The 22,309-nt window shown below is 39.7% G+C and overlaps 1 protein-coding gene and 1 long non-coding RNA gene across 2 annotated transcripts; both read left to right on the top strand.

Annotated features, from left to right (window-relative positions):
* The first annotated feature begins 1,733 nt into the window (after positions 1 to 1,733).
* LOC140253345 (uncharacterized) lies at positions 1,734 to 10,463 on the top strand. Its single transcript, XR_011903826.1, has 4 exons — positions 1,734 to 1,817; positions 3,243 to 3,332; positions 4,316 to 4,416; positions 10,391 to 10,463. It is a non-coding gene; the product is annotated as an uncharacterized lncRNA (long non-coding RNA).
* A 6,062-nt stretch (positions 10,464 to 16,525) lies between these two features.
* KCNA4 (potassium voltage-gated channel subfamily A member 4) lies at positions 16,526 to 21,833 on the top strand. Its single transcript, XM_072338604.1, has 2 exons — positions 16,526 to 17,298; positions 18,070 to 21,833. The coding sequence occupies exon 2, from the start codon at positions 18,864 to 18,866 to the stop codon at positions 20,850 to 20,852; it is 1,989 nt and encodes a 662-aa protein (XP_072194705.1). The 5' UTR covers positions 16,526 to 17,298; positions 18,070 to 18,863; the 3' UTR covers positions 20,853 to 21,833.
* The last annotated feature ends 476 nt before the right edge of the window (positions 21,834 to 22,309 follow it).

Genomic DNA, 22,309 nt, shown 5'->3' with positions numbered 1-22,309 from the left:
GCCTTGTCAATATTATGACTTCCAAGTATTTACCAGTTAGACTGACCATTTTTAGTTATTGCATCTTAAAATGCCTGTTTTTATGACAGAACTCAAATAGAATGTTTCAGTGAATTCTTTGGAAATAGCCTTCATGTACTGAAACTGACTTTTTTTTTACTGGTTTTCAGGTAGCGGTCATGAGTCTTCCCAAACATACTATGCTGTTATCTTTATCTTTACAGTTCTGCTCTTTTAGTTTCTATCGCTGGCAAAGTAGACATGTTTGTTTTCATGTTTCTAAAGATGATCATGTTTCCTGCATGTCATAAAGAACTTCTGAAGCTTGTGTAGAAAACCTGCTGAAAAATGTTCCCCTAAATGCTACAGCTCAACAGTACGCTGCAGTCAGAAATAGGGATAAGTAGTTTTTGTCCTATTTGACCTTGTGGCACCCTTGTTTATGTGGTGTGCAAACCAGATTTTATTCTGATTAAATTGCTGGGGATAAATAATGATCTCACCTTGACAGTAACCTTATTTGCTATTCTACTCACTGGGGGGAAAAAAAAGTATGTTTTGAATTATAATCTAAATGCATATTTTGCCCATTTACATTCTTTTGTCTCTTATATCTAGAAAGCACAACAAAATTAATTTGTGAACATTATGTAGGTTACATTTCTTTCATGGTATCAAAGTAAATTCAGCATTGCTATAATAAGTCATTTTTAAAAACAAAGTATTTCTGAATTAGAAATTTAGCATGGACGCTTTGAGAAATATTGTACTTACCTGTAGCTATTATGCATTTCTCCAAATCAATCTGCAATATATGGCTTTTCCACGGTAGTTTCAAACCTACTCTGCTGGTCATGGAAGTGCTTGTCGTTGCCTCCTGTAATATGCAATAAAGGCAAACAGCTACATATTTACAAACTTTACAAGTAGCATTTAACATGATTTTTGAAAATTGATTATTGCCAGATTAACAGAAAAAAAAAAAAAATGTGATTATAAATGAGCAGCTTGTATACTCTAATGTTTCTTAATCACTGGCTTGTTTTTACTTTTTTACCCATTCCTTTACCACATCTTTTCCATCCACAAGGCATTGTTTCTGCAATTATATTGTGTACCCCTTGTCTGTTATTTCTTATTTCATTTTCATTTCACTTACAGTGTTTGACAATTTAGATTTCAATATGTTCCTCCTATATAAACTATTTTATTTTAATATCATTCTTGTTGCTTGAAAAAAATCTGAAAGCTCTGCATGTATATAAGGCTCGTATGTGTTTGATTACCTTAATTTTGGCCCAGTTCTGGTTGATCTTGAAACAAATGAGTCATAAAAAGGAAGTCTTGTGACGTGTCTGTAGCATTTAATAGGTTATATGGAAACTGCCTGCAGTACCACAAGATGGAAGGGAAAGCATGGAAATGTACATATGTATATACAGATGAGAAAGGTTATGTTGGAGCAGGGGACATTTTTCCATAGTATAATTTTTCATGTGGGATTTACATATACTGGAAACTCTTATTTCTTAAAGAACAGTCTTGTGGGTCTTCATAAAGATAAAATTCTATCTGAATCCAACAAGTTTCTATGACTCTTACTCTGAGAACTGTGAAGATCCATGTTGCTGTTGAGGAGGAGGTATCACATGAGCTTTGCTCTGTCTTTTAGACAGTTGTTGATGAAATAACAGGTCTTTTGTTCTTCTACTTCAGGTCTGATTATTCATTGCCCTGGAAGAAATTAGGGCTGACGATGCTTCATCTACACGCTTACTTTCCTCACAATTCATGGATAATCTTGAAGATTTCATGAGGTAGAAACCTTGATAGAATATTTTAAAAATTCTTGTTGCCCTAGGGTTGCATTTTATTTGTTGCTAATGATGGTAAACATAGCAGTAGCTTAAAATCAAGATACAAGGAGGCACGAATCAAATAAATTGGAAGAAGTGGTATTTGATCAGCTAGTCATCATTAGCCATACGTTCATGTAATGGTAAATGTGTTCTCTTCCTTTGAACTGCTACAAAAAATAATAATAATAATAACAGGAAGCATGGAAAGTGAAACAAATTTCCATTACCTTTTCTCAGATATTCAATGAATCCCCAGGCTGTTGCTACGAGCTCATTGTCAATGAAGTAGAATTGCCTGTGCCATTTTAGTTCATTTTTCAAAGCTGTCTCTGGTAGGCTGCTGCTTGGAAGATGCTGTAAAATATCATTTATTAGTGTTAGAATAGAAACTGCATATACAGTAATCATTTTTTTACTCTGATCATTATACATATCTGCTGTTTTTTCCCTGAAAATTAAAATATCCATGAGTAGATAACTTGGATAGATAGGTGGGGTGTTCTCAAACTCAGAAATCTCATTCTCTATAGGTATGTTCTCTGTTGGATTTTCAGTTACAGGCTTTGTAACTGCTGAATACGTTTATAAAGATGAAGGTACCATTTGGCTAAAATTGAAGTTTGAACTTGACAAATCATTTGCTACTTAAATCTTAAATGATGAGCTATATTTACACAATATGCAATTAGTGCCAAATTAATCATTAAGTAAGGTTAAGAGAGCAATGAACTGTTTAAATCACATACCATCTGCTTGTCTGCCAGTTCTGATTCATCTGTTATACATGGAGAGCTCAGACCACTAGTCTTCATGTTCTCTTCCCATGCTGGGTGGCAGAAGGGATGGCAGGTTGTATTTTTAACTGTTTCTCTTCACCCATTCCAACCAGCAAGGGACCAATTAGAAGTCCAAAGGAAGTCATTTTGAAAGACAGGCAGCCAGTTTCCAGTGATGTACTTCAGAAGTAAATGAATGTATGTGCAGTGCAATTGTCTGAGCAAATCTCTGTGGCTTGTGCTGCTGTCTGCTCAGACTGTACTCCAGATGGTTCCTGTTGTTGTTACTCCAAGAAAACAAATAGAGGCTGTTGTCCTTCAGTGATTTATATTACATTGAATTACCCTTCATAGGGCACACTGCAAACTTACTAAGACGTCTTCTCTAGACTCCTTGAAAAGCAACAGCCAGAGGCTGAAGTATTTCCCTGAATTTGTTTTTTCATTTCAGCTTTAAACACGTCCATAGTTCTGTTTGCTCTTTATTTTATAGAAACCTTGCAGTGTATTCAGTAGCTTACTTTTACTGTGCAATGTTAATCATGGTATGAATGAGCATAGCCATTACTTGAACCTCTGTTTCTCTCTGAATTCTTTGTCTCCTTAGAGATATGAAGCAAATCTTTACCAAGTGTTCTGTGGATCAAGTCAATTCTAGAAATTCAATATCCAGAGATAAGAGAGGTTAGAAACTAAGGTAAGTTGTTATCCTCATTTTACTCTGTGTCCTCACAATCACAAACTAATACCAGGTTAATGTCTAAGTCCTATTCCCATTGCACGTTACATATTTTTTGTAACCTCAGAAAGCCACTCTGTGTCTCTGTAACTGAATTCCCTCACTATAGGATAAGTGGGACATCTTAACCTCTGTATAATGCTGTAAGAGATCTACTTGTAGAATTTTGGGATGACATATTGCAGCAGTAGCGACATATAAATAATTAGAATCACCCTACAAACACAGTACCATGAAAAACTTTTGCTGCTTACAGTTCTTGAATTCAAAGCAACTGTCTTTTCATTCTCAGAGGGAAAACTATTAAACACTGTTATCTCAAGTCTCTTACTGTAGGTGCTTGCCTTGCCAGCATCCTCTGAAAGCTAATGAGTATTGTATTTTATAGGCAAATCTACGCATCCACTTTGTATGTTTACCCTTACTTCAGTTTATCTGCAAGGGGTGACTTCAGTTAGCAAACAGTGCAAACTAAGGAGGAAGAAAGTGGGTGACAGAAATAAGAACAGGGGCGTATCTCAGTCTGAAGGTAAAATAAGCAAGCAAAATGTGATATAAGCCTGATGTTTTTGAGAGAGTGTTTGTCCATTCTTCTAAAGTAAAGCTGCTGGTAAGAACGGGATTATGCTGCGTATGTACTGATCATCATTATTATTTGGAAAAATAGCAAAACTATTTTAAAATTTGTGTTCTTCATAATTCATAAATGCCATAATTTCAGCTGTAGAAAATTCCACTTTGGATGTAAAAATAAAACCAAAAGAACCCAACACACAGGAATTCTTTTCAGCAAAGACACCCTCTTCTCTTAGCCCCAGCCCAAATGTCCATCACATTTGCTAGATTGTCATTCAGTATAAAGTAACCAACATGCTACTTGGTCAAGCTGCCAGGCTTAGCTTATTTCAACTAACACTTTGTTCTGTGCTGCCTCTACCCAGCTTTCTCTTAGAGACTTACTTCCTCTGAAACTGAGAATAAGAGATATGAAGCAAAGAACTTCAGATACTTGTGCTCATCTTGCTGCAACGATTATCTTTGGGTGAGTTGGTTTAAATAACACATGGGTCTTGTAGTTCTGGCAAAGATATACTGTTGCCTTACGATTGTGCTAGTGTTGATTATAATTGGATTGCCAATTGCTGTCAGGTTGCACTGAGAGCATCACTAAACAAATTTCTGCTAATTTGTGCTTGGCTCAGGTTCAAAATTTCTGTTAGTTTCTTTTTTTCTGCGGTTATAGTTGTCCCATAGAGAGTTTCTTACGTAACGCATACAGAGTTTGTCCAGCATGAATTTCTTTCTCTTCCTAGAGTTCTTAAATACATCACCTTCAGAATCACAGCTCTCTCACTGTTTTTGTACCAGAACGTTCTTCATACTCAGGCAATATTTTCATTTTGCCTGTTCATAACAGTTGTCAGAATTTATTTCTGTGACATCTTGACCTATGATTTCTTTTTTAATATTTACCACATTGTTGCTCTGCTTCTCTCACTGCTTATTACTCATCAGTAAATGGTAATGGATCATGTGACATTTCCTGCAAGGCTTTCTCTAATGCTGCATCTTGTTCTAAAATTGAATGAGAAATTCTCTCCTAGGGAACACTTTTTTTGTCCTTATTTTATTCTACAGGCCATATCTAGGAGCATACGTCATCTTATCTTATGATCTTATCTTAGAATGTAGCTGTGAACTATATAGTCTCATAAATAGAAAGCAAACTAGAAAAGGATAACATAGCCAAAAGCTAGAAGAGGAAAGCAAAACATCAAAGCATAGCTGTGGATCACAGAATGACCCAGGTTGGAAGGGACCTCAAGGATCATGAAGTTCCACCCCCCCCCCCCCCCCCCGCCTGGCAGGGCCACCAAACTTTCACATTTACTAGAACAGATTTCACAGCGCCCCATCCAACCTGGCTTTGAACACCTTCAAGGACAGGGCATCCACAACCTCCCTGGGCAGCCTGTTCCAGGATCTCACCACTTTCCTAGTAAAGAACTTCCCCCTTAGAGCCAACCTAAATCTACCCTCTTTCAACTTAAATCCATTTCCCCTTGTCCTGCTATTACCAGCCCTTTTGAAGAGTTTACTCCCCTCCTGGATATAGTTTCCCTTCAGGTACCGAAAGGCTGCAATGAGGTCACCCCGCAGCCTTCTTTTCTCCAGGCTGAACAAGCCTAACTCCTTCAGCCTGTCCTCATAGGGGAGGTGCTCCAGTCCCCTGATCATCTTTGTCACCCTCCTCTGGACCCTTTCCAACAGCTCTACATCTTTCTTGTACTGAGGGCTCCATACCTGGACACAGTACTCCAGATGAGGCCTCACAAGAGCAGAGTAAAGAGAGAGAATCACTTCCCTGTCCCTGCTGGCCACCCCTCTCCTGATGGAGCCCAGGATACCATTTGCCTTCCGAGCTGCAAGAACACACTGCTGGCTCATGTTAAGTTTGTCATCCATCAGGACCCCCAGGTCCTTCTCTGCTGAGCTGCTCTCAAGGATCACTCCTCCCAGTCTGTACAGGTGCCTGGGGTTCTTCTGACCCAGATGCAAAACCTTGCACTTTGCTGTGTTGAACCTCATTAGGTCCACCCGGGCCCACCTTTCAAGTCTGTCAGGGTCCCTCTGAATGGCATCCCTTCCTCCCTCCGTATCAACCGCACCACTCAGCTTGGTGTCATCAGCAAACTTGCTGAGGGTGCACTCGATTCCATCATCAATGTCATTGTTAAGGATGTTAAAGAGCACTGGTCCCAAGACAGACCCCTGGGGGACACCACTCGTTACTGGCCTCCACCCGGACATAGAGCCATTGACCACCACCCTCTGTCTGCAGCCTTTCAACCAATTTCTTATCCATCAAGTGGTCCACCCATCAAATTCACATCTCTCCAATTTGGAGATGAGGATGTGGTGGGGCACCATGTCAAAGGCCTTGCTCAAGTCCAGGTAGATGACATCAGTCACCTTCCCTTCATGGATGTAGTGTGGTAGCAGCTAAAAGTGAAACTGAATGAACTGAATTCTGAAGCTAAGGCTGGTGAATTATGAGTGATCTGTTAAATGCACAGTCTTTGAGCGACAAAGCTAAGGAAGAGAAATCCTTTGACAAGTGAAACCACATGAAAACTACTTTTCTGATATTTGATAGAATTTTAGTAGCTATGATTCCCAAGTGTAAAATTATGCAGGAAAGGAACCTGTTTGTCAAGGAGAAAAAATTGGCACATAAGTTTTTCTAAAGTAGGTGGCTTTTTTTCCCCCCAAGGTTTTCTGGTATGTGCCATTCACCACCTTATTTAGGTGGTGTTTCTAAATCCTGCCAGTTGGACTGTGTTGAATTTATTCCATCGTGAACTTTTCAGATACAATGGCTGTATTTTTAGAGAATGCTTAGTGAGCTGACAGCCTGATAAACACCTCCCAGTTCTTTGAGAATAGTCAGGTGCAGTGTTGCTAAGAACCATCAGGAGATGTTGGTAAATTAAAACCTGAGAATTAGTTTGTACATCTTACTGTTCTTATGTGCTAATGTAGGAGTTATTTCATTTTTCCTGTTTTATCTCTTTTTGCTGGCTCAGAAAAACAATGGAAAAAGGAGTGGTAAAGATCCGGTGAGCAGTTGCTTGAAAATAAAGGAAGCTGATGAAAATCAGGCACATTTTAAAAGCACAAATGCATCTTTCCAAAAGAAATAGCAAAGTTGAGACCTTAACATCAATAACAAAGTTTTACTAAATAGTGTTTTTTTTAGCAAACGCTACAGAAGACAGAAGAAGGCAGCTGAATGATAGTACATCATAATGCTAAATATCAAGTTGTAAGTAGTTATCTAAACTCTGCTGGAGCAAAAAGTCATTAAGAAGTGCCATTTTGTGAGTTATGGTCCCAAGGAAACTGAAATACTTAGGCTAAACTTGTGCAAATAGTGCTGCTGTGACAGAATCATAGAATCACCAGGTTGGAAAGGACCTACAAGATCATCTAGTCCAACCAAAATGACAGGAAATGGAAATGCAAGGTAACAATAATTTAAGTTACGTAGAGCTACACAAAAACAATCACAGATAAATTCCCACTGTATGGGAAAGAACAAGAGATACTCAGCTCTGTACGCTTTCTGAACTAGTTGTGGCACAGTTCAGCAAGTAGTATCCAGGTATGCCAAAGAAAAACAGATGTTAGTTGTATAAATTTCTTTCAGTACAATACTCTTGTTTATCTTGTTGAACAAAAGTCCTTGTGCGGTATGTAGAAAATGCTGAAATGGCACAAATGCAATGTGGAAGTCTCAGTAAAATACATTAAGTGATGGCATGGATACCTTTTAAAAGTTAGCATTACTGTCACTTGTAAACAAAAACAGTGTATTTATGTGTCTACTGGGTCTTTAGTTTGTCAGAATCGAGATTGCTGTAGTCAGATTATAGTTGCTACTCTGAACTTTGCGATTATCTACTTTGCTTTTTGGGAGTAATTTAAGGAGGAAAGCAGATAGGAAAACCAATTATGATTTCCATAGATAATGGATGTTTTAGTGTTGGATTTTTTTTTTCCCCCATTTGTTTGACGTAGTGCGTTGTTAATTTAAAGAACGTTCCAGAGCTGCTTTGAAAAAAAACCTTGATTTGTTAAGCATTCATTCCAATGTAAAATAACATAAATTTACAGCTCCCACTCTGCTGAACAAGGACTTCGTAAAATAACCCCACAAAGTTGATAGTTGCTGATTTAGCTGTCTTCCTAGCCAAGGATAAGTAATGGACTCTTGCACAAACTCTTGTCTTTATTTGTGCATAAAGAAAGGGATTTGTTTTGGCAATATTCAGAGACAAATATCATCAGGAACTACAGAATTTGAGTGTTAGAAATATGCATTCCTATCTTCAGATATACCAGGTCTGTATAGGACTATCTTAGCCAACTTGGGGTTGATTTTCAGACAATCTTTGTTTTTCTTTTTGCCATTGCTAATGCAAATTTACAATTGAAGATAAACAAATTCTCCCTGTGAAACTCTTATGTTTTGTTTTTAAGTCATAGTTGGAATTCATGCCATACAGGTGGAGGGCAGGATGGAAGAAAAGATTAAGGTATAATGCTGTATCTTTTCAAGTATGATTTTCCTCCCACAGGTGATTCACATATCATGTTCTGTCATTTAATAACTCCATGGATGCACAAAGAAAACCCTCTGAGAACTGTGGGCTGGGTGGCATGTTTGCATGTCCTTATATCTGCACATACACAGCCATGAGAAACATATTGATTCCACTTGGCAGAAAAGAGGGAGATGTGCTCGACATTTCCTGAAATAGTTAAAAGCTTTTGTATGTGAATCACTTTATACCAAGAAGGTCTGAATATCAAATTGAAATTCAGATGTAATGCACACAGATTTAGATTGCTCAGATCCCTTTGTTTGGACTGCATTTAAAGCTATTATACTTAATCCAGCCACTTTGTAAGAACAGCTATTGTAGGTCATTTTTTCTACTTTTCATTTGAAAATGCTCAGTAGCTGTTAAATCAGTAAACGTTGTATTGATAAACGTTTTCCCCTTGATCAACACTGAATTCTTTTTCAGATATTCATTCTCTATTTTAGAGCAAGTACCTGAGGAAATTAATTAAATGCAAGATGCCACTTTCTACTATTTTCCTGGAGTATCTGAATGTGTATGCCTGAGGAGTGCATGGCAGAGAGGACTATTCTGTCCCATAAAAAGTGTACTAGATTTTTATAGATTATTTCCTTTGATTTTTGCCTTATTAAAACGACTAAAAAATGTTGCTGAACATGAGTTTGCCTCGTAGAGGTCATCTTAATCAGAAGGTAGCCTATTTCTGTAACTGTCATTTATTTACTTCATAACTATGATGATCTAAAATTATTTTACCCAAGGGAATGCATATTAAGAAGGTTAGAAAGACAATGGTATGGCAGCATAGCCTTCAGGCCATGTTATCTCTGAGAGAATAGCCTCTGTCAAGCTTCAAGTTATTTTTACTTGCGGATAGAAGCTGCTATGTTGTTAGCATAGTGACTGTGTTAAGTATTCATTGATTAATCCGTTTCATACTATGTTTAGATGTTGGTGAAGAAAAGTAGGGTGAATGTTCAGGGCACAGTTAGTGTAGGGGATGCTTTCATAACTGATACATCAATAATCCTTTGTCTGAAGTAGTATTGTTATTCATAAGGAGAGTGTTGCTAAACTCAGCTGAAGCAGGTAATCTAAAATTGTTCTGTGTTGTTTATCTACCAGCTATTAAAGGTTCTAGTCTCAACTAATTATCTGTTTAGTCTTAATCCTGAACAGTTCTGTGAGGTCCTTGGTCTCAATATAGGAAAAAAAATTAATGTGTTAAACTGAAAGAGTCTGAATTAGCTATAGGCCCTTACATTCACTTACTTAACTCAGAATTTGGCTGCACATTCATTAAGACATTTGACTCTAGGCTTCCATGCTGAGGTTAACGCTATGGTTAGAATTGGCACATCCTGGTTTCTGACATGGGATTTTGACACAGGTATGGTGGCAAATTTTTTAATGAACTATGTTTAATTCAGTTTTCAAGAATGTATGAAGTTTAATCGTGTTCATAAACTACAACTATAGTTTTTGCTCTCCATTTGAAAACTCTTTTCTCTTTTTGTATTCAGTAATAGTTAAACAATGCCCAGACACACCTAATAACATTACAAGTATTCCTGTCTTTATACACAGTTACAAGGAAACATATGTGTTGTGCTGAACTGCAGATTTCTCTAAATTTAGGGCTTGGTGTTTTTCTAGTTTGTCTTGGAATAGGAATAGGGTCTGATTTTAACTAAGGATTTTTTGGGAGCTGTTCTATTCCGAGGGTACAAAGTAACCTAAACTCTGCACAGATTGTCTCTGATGTATGTGTGTAACACACTTATTTGGGCAGTGGGGATAAGGTGCTACTTTGGGGATCTCTGTGTTGGGCTGAACTAATTAAGTTGTAATCATTTCACTTCACAGCTTTACCTACCCTGATGCATACATGTGGAACCCTCTACATAGAGGACATTTCCATTCTGGAGAGGTCTTCTTTGGTAAATATCATACTGATGGCAACAAAACAAAAATGCATGCTTACCTCACAGCAAGGTAAAGTTGGCCAAAAGATTGCCTGTATGTTGCTTGTTGTCTCAAAATTTGCTTAGCTATCTTATCTGATAATGCTGAGAATTTATCTTTCTCTAAGTAGCCTGGTAATAACTGTTCCTGCACCCTGCCAACGTCAGTTAATTCTTCCTGTTTAATTAAGCCGCTAATATTTTCTTTTTCTGTGTTAACTTTGTGCTTTATACATCTCCGAGAGCTTTCACAGACTTCTAGTTTAGTTAGGAACAGTTTGTTTTGTGGTCTTGCTCACATGGGTCCGTACACAGGACACCTAGAATTTCTAGGTGGCTTCTTACCCTCTGAATCTGTTTTTGAAGTCATCAGAATAAGATAGAAAAGATTCTCATTTTCTCACCATAATCTTCCTTATTAAAAATTTCTCATGTTTTCTCTGATAGGTAAGTCTGTCCAGACTGGTTAGAAAAAATAATGCGTTCTACCACTGTGGTAATACAGGAAGAATTTTACAGAGCAGCAGCCATGGATCAAGATAAGGACTTCACAGAGCAGTGGCTGTGGAGCAGGATAAACAGCATGAGAACCAAGGGCACCTCTAAGGTGAGAATGAATGGCTTGTGGCTTTGAAGGGGGGTTGACGTATCCGCCAATTAACCTGACTTATCCTGGGACCTCGACTGTCCGGGGGAGAGAGAGACAAACATGGACACCATAATGTCTTCTCCCAGTTTAATGCTGTGTCACACACCTTATATACCATCCTAAATCCCACACAGATGCATACACCCACTACGCAAGACCCGATGCACGTGAGAGATCCTATACACACACCTACCTTAACCCCCTGCCCACTAACTCTTAACCTACAGGCCTAACATAGCTATTCTAGAACACTCCATCTACTCAGAACTACTGTATGCACTCATAAATCCTTGCTAAGACAACTCAGTACCCCAACAGGAGGTTTTAGGGTTGTCATCACAGTAGCTTTCCTCCAATTAGTGTGTGTGATTTTCAAACACCCTCATATGTCTGCTATAAACGTATGGCTTTTTGGGCAATAAATGGATGCAGCTATATGTAACCATATTGGTGTGTGGCTGTTTGTCCCAGCATGCTGACCTTTTGCTTGCACATTCACCAACATTCCAGTATTTGTTTTTATAAGGTTATGGAAAAAAACGGGAATTAAACATTTTGCCTATAAGATATGTACTCTCGGATAGTTGCAATATGTCGTGAACTCAGATTTATCAGAATCAGTCTCTTAAAACACAGAGCAACTTGCTGTATCTTTATGACAGGTCCTGCACTTGTGTGAAGTTCCTTTGAAGCTCTTTCTCCAGTTTTTGGAACACCTCTTCAGTATCTCGCGGTTCACTGAATGCTTCTGCACTTTCTTCTGAGGAGTCTGGGATAACTTCTGCCAGAAGTTCCTGTGTGACAGTCAACTGCTTTTGCAGTTTGTGTACATATGTTGGCATATCTCCCTCTATGTGAGTGTTCTTTATGGGCAGTTTATGTCTAGTGGCATCCAGAGCAACTGCAAAGCTTTTATACTGCTCTTTAAACTGTTCAAGAAGCTGGGCCGAAGCCAATGGAATGAGGTTCAACAAGACCAAATGCCAGGTCCTGCACTTTGGCTGCAACAACCCCAGGCAGCGCTATAGGCTTGGGGCGGAGTGGCTGGAGGACTGTGTTGAGGAAACGGACCTGGGGGTACTGATTGATGCTCAGCTGAGCATGAGCCGACAGTGTGGTGGAGTCACTGACCATGGGGGTGTTCAAGAAACATTTGGATGTTGTGTTGAGGGATATGATTTAGCTGAGAAGTATTGGTGATGGTTGGACTGGATGATCTTTTTGGTCTTTTCCAACCTTGATAATTCTATAGTGTTTTATAGTGTGTTATCAGGGGAGGAGAAAAATGATCTGTTAGTGCAATGGTGGGAAAAACAAACAAACAAAAACACTTTATCACACAAGCACCCCTGAAGGTCAAAAGCAAATGGTTGTGTTCCTTTTGTTGACCTACTTAACGGGAAGAGTATGGAGTTAGATTCCTTTTTCTCTCTTTGCTGATCTCGCCTGATGCCACCAAACACTCTGTCCTGGTGCTTCTGTCTTCATCAGCGGTGTGACAGGATGATGCCAGAGCAGACAATGCTGATTTTGTTCCAGAGGTTCATTTTGAAACTGTATTTAATTACCACCAAATTATGAACTGAGACAGTTGCTTGTTAAACATGGATCTCCTGTGGAGTTATGTTGGACTCTTTAGTACAAATTGTTCTAGTCTAGTTAAGTTTCCCATCTAATATAACTGTTCAACTTAGTAAATTGAGTCTTCTAGTAAGGTTTGAGCAGCTGCAGATACATTGGTGGATCTGCTGTTTTTGGTTTGATCCTCCATTTCTTTCATGCACATGATTTTCATTCATGTTAAATTCATAAGTGAGAGTTAGAAAAATGTATTTGCTGTGAGAACTTGGGCAACATCTATCTGCTAAGAGCATTGAGTTCACAGAAATATTACTCTTGTAATTTTCAGGTGAAAAAAAAAAGAAAGAAATATGCAATGTGTTTTGTACCAATCTTGAACATCTAAAATTCTTTTATTTACTGACTGCACATTCCTAGAGAATGAGATTCTTGAACATCTAGCTAGTAAGTCTTCATGACTTAAACAGTAGTATTTTTGAGCTGTTGCTCTACACATAGAATCATAGAATCGCAAGGTTGGAAAGGACCTACAAGACCATCTAGTCCAACCACCCTCCCATTGCCGTAGCTACAGCAAACGACTAAACCAGATCTCAGAGCTCCTCATCCAGACACCTCTTGAACGTTTTCCTTCCTGAATCTTCTGCAAGTTATTCTTAACTTCAAAGTGCAAAGCTATATTAATTATTAGCTTGCTACTTAGTTTTCTTCAAGCATATCCCTGATAAAATTCTATGGAGATATTAACTTGCCGTGCCCTGTACATGCAGTGTGGAGTTTACCAACCAATATTTCCAGGATTCATAATTATTGTATTTATTGTTAGTATAGTTTGAAAATCACATATTGAGAATAATACACTGATTCTTGAATACAGGAATGAGCCAAATCCAGCAATGCAGTCATTTAAGTAACTGTATGGATTTAATTCATTTTCTTCACGAATTAATTAGAATAACATTATCCAAACTTGAGATCTATACTGCTGAGTGCTACTTAGAATATCTGTTAGGAGGTGAGTTGTCTGCTGCAAAATTATTACATTCTAAATAAACATAATTTTTAGGGGAAAAAATGAAGCAGGTGAACTATCCTCATTACACTGGAAAAGGGGATATCAGCATGAACAGTGGTGTGGCAGGTCTCTCCATTCTCAAGCAGTTCCTGGCTTAGAAGCTTCCTCTTCATTTCCTTTTCTTTCTTTCCTTTCTTTTTTTCTTTTCTCATACTGTTGATCTGAAGAATCTCTCCGATCTGAGTCCCTGCCTGCACAGAGTGAACTGTGAAATTGTCAAGTCTAAAAATAAACCATATGTGGTATTTTTATCTTAGTTTCTAAATAGTTCCATACTCTGATGCAAGAGATTATTCTCCAAATATAAACATTATAAACATCATCAGGGTATTTACTGCTAATTCATGGCATTTACTCAGCGGTAGATGACAGTGGTTTTGCATACTTTCCTAGGAGAGTATAAAAGAACCTATTGTTCTGTGGAGTGTCAACTTTCCTTGATGAGCACGTTGCATTATGAGTAATGAACAGATGTGCTGTTCGCATACATTGTGTATGAGAGCTGACCTGAGGATGGGCTGTATTTTATTCTAAGTACTTCATTATGTAGTGCCAGTCATATTCAAAAGAATGGTATTAGAGCCAGATCCTCTGGCAAGTGCGTCTTACTGATCTCAGTTACTGAAATAGGAATGAAATGAGAACTGCCTAAAACAGTATAAACACCGGGGGGGGAGACTTGGCTGCACAGAGGAGAATTTGTTGTTACTTTGGTACCTGAGGGTCACCAGCACTCAGTGCTGTAGTTAACTGAAGGAGGAAGGGAAAAAGGCATATTCTGAACCATGTTTCATCACATGTGAAATCATGCAGTAGCTAGAGTTATTCTACTTGAGGGTTTTTTTTTTTTGCTTGTGTGGGTTGTTTTGTTTTGTTTGCTTGCTTGTTTTCATGTCCCCACTCCTGCAGTGCTTTACATGATTTGAAGGAAGTTCCTGACCTTATGGGAGGTTCATTTGAGAGGCTAAATAAGAGTGAAGCAAGTATAAGCAGGAGCAGAAAGGTTTAAAAAAACAAAAACGGAAATAGGATAATTCATGGTCTAGAAGTGCAGTAAGTACAGAGATGTGGTACAGTCTTAATCTCTGCGCAGAACTCTTGATTACAGCAGGAAGATGAATATTGGACTGAGGCCAGACTGCCAGTTTGAATTGAAGCGATTGGTGGATAGCATAAATTAATATTGGACGTAGCACCATAAGCTTTTTAAATCTCACATTCCCTTTGTATGGACCTGCTCTTAAATTATTGTGTGTGGTTTGTTGTTTGTTTTTTTTTTTCTGGTACTGTATGCATAGATAAGCAACAGTGCGTAGCGTACCTTACAGGTCCTTTTCTATGCTATATAATGTTCTTACTACAGTACTACTGGAAATAATGACATGTACATATTCTCTCTTTGTTCTACCAATAATAGTATCCCTTATGAATATAAAGAAGCAGAAGGGGATTCATTAACTTTTAAATAAAACTTCTCTTTGAATACTATGGAAATATAAAGCTGAATGAAGTGAGTCATAGTACTGATCTGTAAATATATAAAATTGTTGTTTTGCTTTTGAAACATAAAATGGTCATTTTTGCATTTCACAGTACTTCCGACAAGGCCACTAAGACCTTTAGTACTAATTTTGTTGATTCTTAAGTCTCCCTTATACAGCTGCACAATAACCTACTGACATGAATGAGATGAAGAGTACGAGCGCTAATGGATGTAGGCAGTAGAGACAGATATAACATGAATTATCTGGCTTCTGCCACGAGGGATCTTAAGGGGAACAGCCTGTAGGTTGTGCAAAAGGAGTAGGCCTGGGCAGTGACAAACATGCCTAACCCACTTGCTGCATCGTTTGGTTTGTCTCCCTGTACTAACACCTTAAGGTAAGTAGCTGGAGTGAGTGCTGCTCTTCTTTCATTCTTACTGAAGTCCCAAGTCTTTCTTTTGTTTATCTTGCACTGAGGAGAAGCACCTGCACACTTTATTGAGGTGGTGGAATTGTAGCTGTACTATCAGATATAGCCAAGCTGCATTTTCATGGTATCAGTCCATAGGTAGATTTTTCAGATGGGAAAGGAATATCTGGTTTGCACACTGCATGTATTGCAGCCTGAGGGTAGAGGGGACAAAGACACGACGCCCTTAGCAGGAGTGTCAAAATGCTATTTTAGGTCTTGTCTACGAGTACATGATGTTGTCCTGTTTTATGAACTGGGACCTTCTCTTCTGTACATACAGGATTAGGGGTAAATGGTTAAATTGGCTTAGGTGGCAAGAGCATATGGCTGCTGGGCAGTGGGAATTGCTCTCTGGTTTGCTTGGGGTGAACTTAGGAGGACAGAGGTGGGGCCAGCTTAGTGATCTTTCTCAGATGCTCAGTATGTGTTGATTTTTGCACTTCACAGCCACCTTGACAACCCGTAAGCAAACAAAACTAACAGAAAACAAAACCCCAAAGGGAAGAAAAAAAAAAAAAAAAAAAAAAGAAAGAAAAAGAAACCACGACAACCAGAAACCAAAGCCTGCAGCATTGCTTTGAGAAGGGAGATTTTGGATGCATTATTCGGCGCTGGAGCATTAATCTCCGTCATTAAAGCGCCCATCCAGAGCCGCCGACGGGCCGGGGGCAGTGCGAGGCGCGGCCGCGAGGGGCCGACCGCGGGCCGGGAGCGGTGCGATGGAACGGCCGCGGCCCCCCGGCTGCTCCCGGCGGCGCGCAGGCTCGGCGGGCGGCGCCTCCGCGGAGCAACAGGGCTCGCGTCGGCGGCAGCGCAGCGGACGGCCGCGCAGCTCCTGCGGTTGCTGGCTGCTGCAGCTTTGCACATCGAGCTGCTTTTTCCTCGGGTGGTTATCCTTTTTTTTTTTTTTTTTTTAATTTTTTTTTTTTTTAATCAATTATTGTTATTTTTATGGGTTTTGTAAGCGTTACCGAAAACAAACAAACCGCACAACGAGTGAACGATGCAGGCAGCTGCCGGCTGAGCTGCTGCTGTTTGGATGTGACGGGGAGAAACAGCAAGAAGCAACACTCGCCCTCCCATCAGTGAGTGGAAATAGGCTTGGTACACGGATTACTTAACGTTGATTTACAAATCTACAGCAGAAGCCGGGCTCGAGAACCTTAGTGATCACACTCATCCATTCATTCCTTTTCTCTCTCACACACGAACACGCTCACATCCTCCCTCCCTCCCCTCCCCCCTTGTTTTTTTTTCTTTTTTTCGTTTTGGAACAAGGCTGTTGCTTATTGCCTTTTTGCAAACGCCTGGGTGAGAAGCTGCGGTTGTGCAGAGTGCCCCCAGCTTAAGCTGCCTCCTTGGCTCGTTTTCGGCTCTCTTGTTGCACAGGGAAAGCAGAGAGAAAAATATCTCGTCAACCTGTGGTGCCGACCGACCTACCCACCCACCTGCAGGCGTGGGTCAATTGGCGCAGCCCCCTGCTCAGGACTGCTGTCACCAGATCCTTACACTGGCAAGAACAGCACTGCTATTTGTCTGCCTATGAACAGTAAGTATTGCAGCAATCCTAAGACCGTTTTTTGCACGACGTATAGGGATGATTTAAAAAAATAGCGGTCATTTAATTGTCTGTATTCACCTTCTTTCATATATTAATAGATACAGCTGTAGATGAGGGTTCTGTTTCAAAGGGGTGTGTGTATGTGAATTCCTGTATGTGTCTGCATGTAGATATTGCTTCAGTGCACCTGCAGTAGTTTGACACACCGTATCACGGTGTTTTCACTTGAGTGAGCATTGTTTCCAAATTAAATTCAGTGAGATGTTTGTCAGGGTTGAAAATTCAGTTATCAATTAAAACGTAACATTCTTAAGTCTGGTGTTTTTAGCAATACTATGAAAAGCTCTTTGTGTAGATGGTATTTCATGTAGATATATGTAGGTGTACCTATTACGTACGCAGTCAAAGCTCTGAATGCATAGGATTTTGCAGTATTTTATTGGTGTTTATGTGTGTTTCAGAAGCATGCGTTTGTGTATGGATGCAAGTGCTTGTATGGGTGGGGATTTTGTATCGCTGTCTATATATATATGACATACCCACCCACAATCTTATGAACAGAGTCGTTCACATTCTCTGTGCATGTGATGTGGGTGTGTGTGTAATGTAGAAGTGTGAATAGTGTGGGAAGGGGAAGATTAGAATACCGTGGTAATAGATGACACAGTTTCATTTGATCAGTGTGACCTTTTAGGAAAACAATCCAATCTTCTCCCTTTTTGTTTTGTTTATTTTTGTGTGTTTGTGCATGTGCCTCAGGTTAAGTGCTTCTTCTGCATGACCATAACCAAAGGGTGACCCATCCACTCCCTTATGTCCTATGGGGACCTCAGAACCAATTTCTCAGTCTTCATCTCCTCCTCCTCCTCTTACCACTGCTGCTGACGCCCTGGGTGCTGCTCCCAGGTTTGAAACATTGTTGACAGGCTGAAGAAAGGATTTGCAAAGACCTCCTCACTGTGTAAATAGAGTGATGGCTGGAATTAGTTTCAACTCCCCCAATCATGATATTAAACAATAATAAGATTGCTAGGCCAAAGCATTACCAGGAACAAATTGTGAGGAAAGAGACTATTTGCATTTGGTTGCAACGATGAACTAAAATCATCTATGGAGAGCAGGTACCCATTGTTTTGCATGTTTTTGTCTTCAAGAATGTAGTCATGAATCTGATCAGATCAGCGGTAGATATGGGAAATAAATGAAAATAAAAGGGCTTAGTGGATGAAAGAATAAAGCCTCCGCTGTTCCTTGGTCTAGTTTGAGAGTTTCATCTTTTCTTATTAGCAAAAGAATAGGTGTTGGGTTTTTTTTCCCTTTTTTTTTCTTTCTTCTCTTCTCCCCTCCCCCCCAAATGTTTTAGACAGTAAGAAAATGTAGATCTGTGGTTTCCCAAAATACAGATTCAGTGTTGCAACTATGTTGCCCCGCTCTGGGTCCAGTGCACTGTCCTCCAAATGCAAATAGCTTTAAACTTTCAATGGTGAAAGTCAAGGTTGCACTGTAAATAAAACAAAAGCTTTTGCACTAAGTAACAAAAAAGCTGTTGCAAAATGGAGGTTGCAATGGTGAGTGCAGATAGCTCTGGGTGCAACAGCCATATGCCCTATGGATATGCGGTCCAAGCTCGGGCCCGAGAGAGAGAGCGGCTGGCACAGTCAAGAGCTGCAGCAGCTGCAGCTGTAGCAGCAGCAACTGCAGCAGTAGAAGGGGGGGCAACAGGTGGAGGTGGACCATATCACCACTATCACCAGGAACAGAGTCGAGGTGCTTCTTCCTCGCATGGTGGGAATGCATCACGCAGCAGCCTGCCCAACCGCCAGAGTGGTAAGAGATGGAAGAAAGGGAGAAAGAGGAGCCACCACTTGGGAAGCAGGGAGTGTGGAGCCTCTTTCCCCTGTTCTGAGCTGCTTCCTCTCAGTGGTTCTGAAGAGAGAATACTGAAGGACGTGAGTGAGGAGGAAGAGGAGGATGAAGATGAGGATGAAGACGATGAGGAAGAAGGAAAACTCTACTACAGTGCTGACTATGGGGAGGATGAGTTTTCATACTCAGACCAGCCACCTGATGATGGTGGAGGCCCTGGGGGTTACAGCTCCGTTCGCTACAGTGAGTATGAGTGTTGTGAGCGTGTGGTAATCAACGTGTCTGGACTGCGGTTTGAAACTCAACTGAAGACATTGGCTCAGTTCCCAGACACACTGTTGGGTGATCCGGCAAAGCGAGGCAGATACTTTGACCCTCTCAGAAATGAATACTTCTTTGATAGGAACCGGCCCAGCTTTGATGCCATACTGTACTACTACCAGAGTGGTGGTCGGCTGAAGAGGCCAGTCAATGTACCCTTTGACATCTTCAGTGAGGAGGTGAAATTCTACCAACTTGGGGAGGAAGTCATGCTCAAGTTTAGGGAAGATGAAGGATTTGTCAAAGAGGAAGAGGACAAAGCTTTGCCAGAGAATGAGTTTAAGAGGCAGGTCTGGCTACTGTTTGAGTACCCAGAGAGCTCCAGTCCAGCCAGAGGCATTGCCATTGTCTCTGTCTTAGTCATCTTGATCTCCATCGTCATCTTTTGTCTGGAGACTTTGCCAGAGTTTAGAGATGACAAAGAATTCATAATGTCCCTGAGCTCAGGGAAGGGTCTTTCCAATGAGTCACTTCACTTGGACGCTGGGGAGCACACCATCTTCAATGACCCTTTTTTCATCGTAGAGACAGTATGCATCATTTGGTTCTCCTTTGAGTTTACAGTGCGCTGCTTTGCATGTCCGAGCAAAGCACATTTCCTCAAGAACGTCATGAACATCATAGACATTGTCTCCATCTTGCCTTATTTCATTACTCTGGGCACTGACTTGGCTCAGGAGCAGGGCAGTAATGGTCAACAGGCCATGTCTTTTGCCATCCTGAGGATCATCCGTCTGGTCAGAGTGTTTCGCATCTTCAAGCTTTCCAGGCACTCCAAGGGTTTGCAGATCCTGGGTCACACACTCAGAGCGAGCATGAGGGAACTCGGCCTCCTCATTTTTTTCCTTTTTATTGGAGTAATTTTGTTTTCCAGTGCTGTTTACTTCGCAGAAGCCGATGAGCCTGCCACCCATTTTCAGAGCATCCCAGATGCTTTTTGGTGGGCTGTGGTGACCATGACTACAGTTGGTTATGGGGACATGAAACCCATAACTGTGGGTGGGAAAATAGTTGGGTCCCTGTGTGCCATCGCGGGAGTGTTAACCATTGCTTTACCAGTGCCAGTGATTGTCTCCAATTTTAACTATTTCTATCACAGAGAGACCGAGAATGAAGAACAAACGCAGCTGATGCAAAATGCAGTCAGTTGCCCTTACCTCCCAACAAATTTACTCAAGAAATTTAGAAGCTCGTCATCTTCATCCACAGAGGATAAATCAGAGTATTTGGAGATGGAAGAAGGAGTTAAAGAATCTCTTTGTGTAAAGGAGAAAAAAAGTCAGGACACGGGGAATAGCAGTGAGTCAGAGAAGAAAAACTGTGTAAATTCAAATTCTGTGGAAACTGATGTGTAATTTCCAAATATATTTATTTTATGTCTCCAAATATATTTATGCATTAAAGAGTGCGGTGGAAATAATGAAATATGCAAATGAGTCCACAGCATACAGTAGTATGCCATTTAATGGTTAAACACAAATTAAAAAGCATTGTTAAACTTGTAGAACATATCAAGTAAGCGATATAACTCGAGGAAGGGGTTGCTAGATCTGATATAACTTCAGACTGTATTTTTTTTCTAGAATGCAAGTGTTTTGCACACGAGGCTGAAAAATTTATTAAAACCAAGTCAGTTTTAAAGCGAGTGCATGAACTGTCGACATCACTGCTAACAGCTCTGTGGTAAAAGTTGGCATTCAGAGGTATTTACTATGTAAGAAGCAATGAACTTTGGAAGTCATTTATCTATTTATCAGTGCTTTAATAGCAGCTACCATGAATCAGTGGATACCATAGTCTTGTTTTTCAAATGGTAAATTTATTGTATAAAAATATTCTACAGAAGATAGATCTAATTTTTTTTTTTCTTTTTTTTTCTTGGAACCTATAATGCTTGTTTTTAACTGGAAATTTACTTTGAGAAGGCTGCTGAACCTCCAGAAATGATTTATTTTTATAACTCTCTTTGGAGGCATGGCAGCATTTGTTGTCTAATAATGAAAGAAATGAAATAAGAGAATTGTTTAGCCTGGTCTGACTGCAAAGGCAAAATGACTGGAATGCTTTTTTGCACTACTTTATATGCTGGAGTTATATTGAAAGAGACTTCATACTGTGAATGTTTACTAATGTAATAGTTCAATGACAATCATTGGAAGAGTGAACTGCATCATATTTTATGGCTTTATTTTGTTTGTTTGTTTATTTTAATTTTGTTTTTCCTTTATGTGACGCTGATGGCAAAACGGCTAACATTACATTAATTCCGTACTCTTTTAATTATGAATATCTGTGATCTGGAAAAGGATTGTGAAGTAAAATTTTATAATCAACATTATTTGAAATCAGTGTTTTCTAGTGATACTCTCAAGTAAGATGAACTCAATGTTTATATTTTTTCCGTGTTAATTTAACATTGAGAGTTAAAGTCTAGTACATGCACTTTGCGGGTATTGAAGTAACTCAATGTATAGGGAGAAGAGGTAAAAGTAATAGGATACTCAGTTGTTACAGTACTAGCAATTCAGAATTACTAACACTTAACATGTTATTGGTGCTACATTTTCCCCCTCAGTTACAGCTTCCACCTTTGAAGCAAAATTTTGGATCCAAAACAGGAGTTTAGGGATTCAAAATGATTGTGGTGAGTCCTTTGTGTAGTCCTTGGGAAAACATTCCATGATTTCTTTTCACTGATTCTTAGACCAGCAGTATGTTTGTGTCAAAAATTTCCACTGCCCCTTCTAGGAGATTAAGGTAGGTAAAGATTGCCTGACCTACAGCACATTCCAGGCTCCAAAATTAAATAGCT

Source organism: Excalfactoria chinensis, chromosome 5, assembly GCF_039878825.1.
Source record: "Excalfactoria chinensis isolate bCotChi1 chromosome 5, bCotChi1.hap2, whole genome shotgun sequence".
NCBI lineage: Eukaryota > Metazoa > Chordata > Aves > Galliformes > Phasianidae > Excalfactoria > Excalfactoria chinensis.
Note: the sequence above shows the minus strand (reverse complement) of the source record. Positions and strands in the feature narration are given on the sequence as shown.

Coding starts and splice junctions, on each gene's coding strand:
- KCNA4 (XM_072338604.1), top strand. CDS start 18,864: ATGGAGGTTGCAATGGTGAGTGCAGATAGCTCTGGGTGCAACAGCCAT.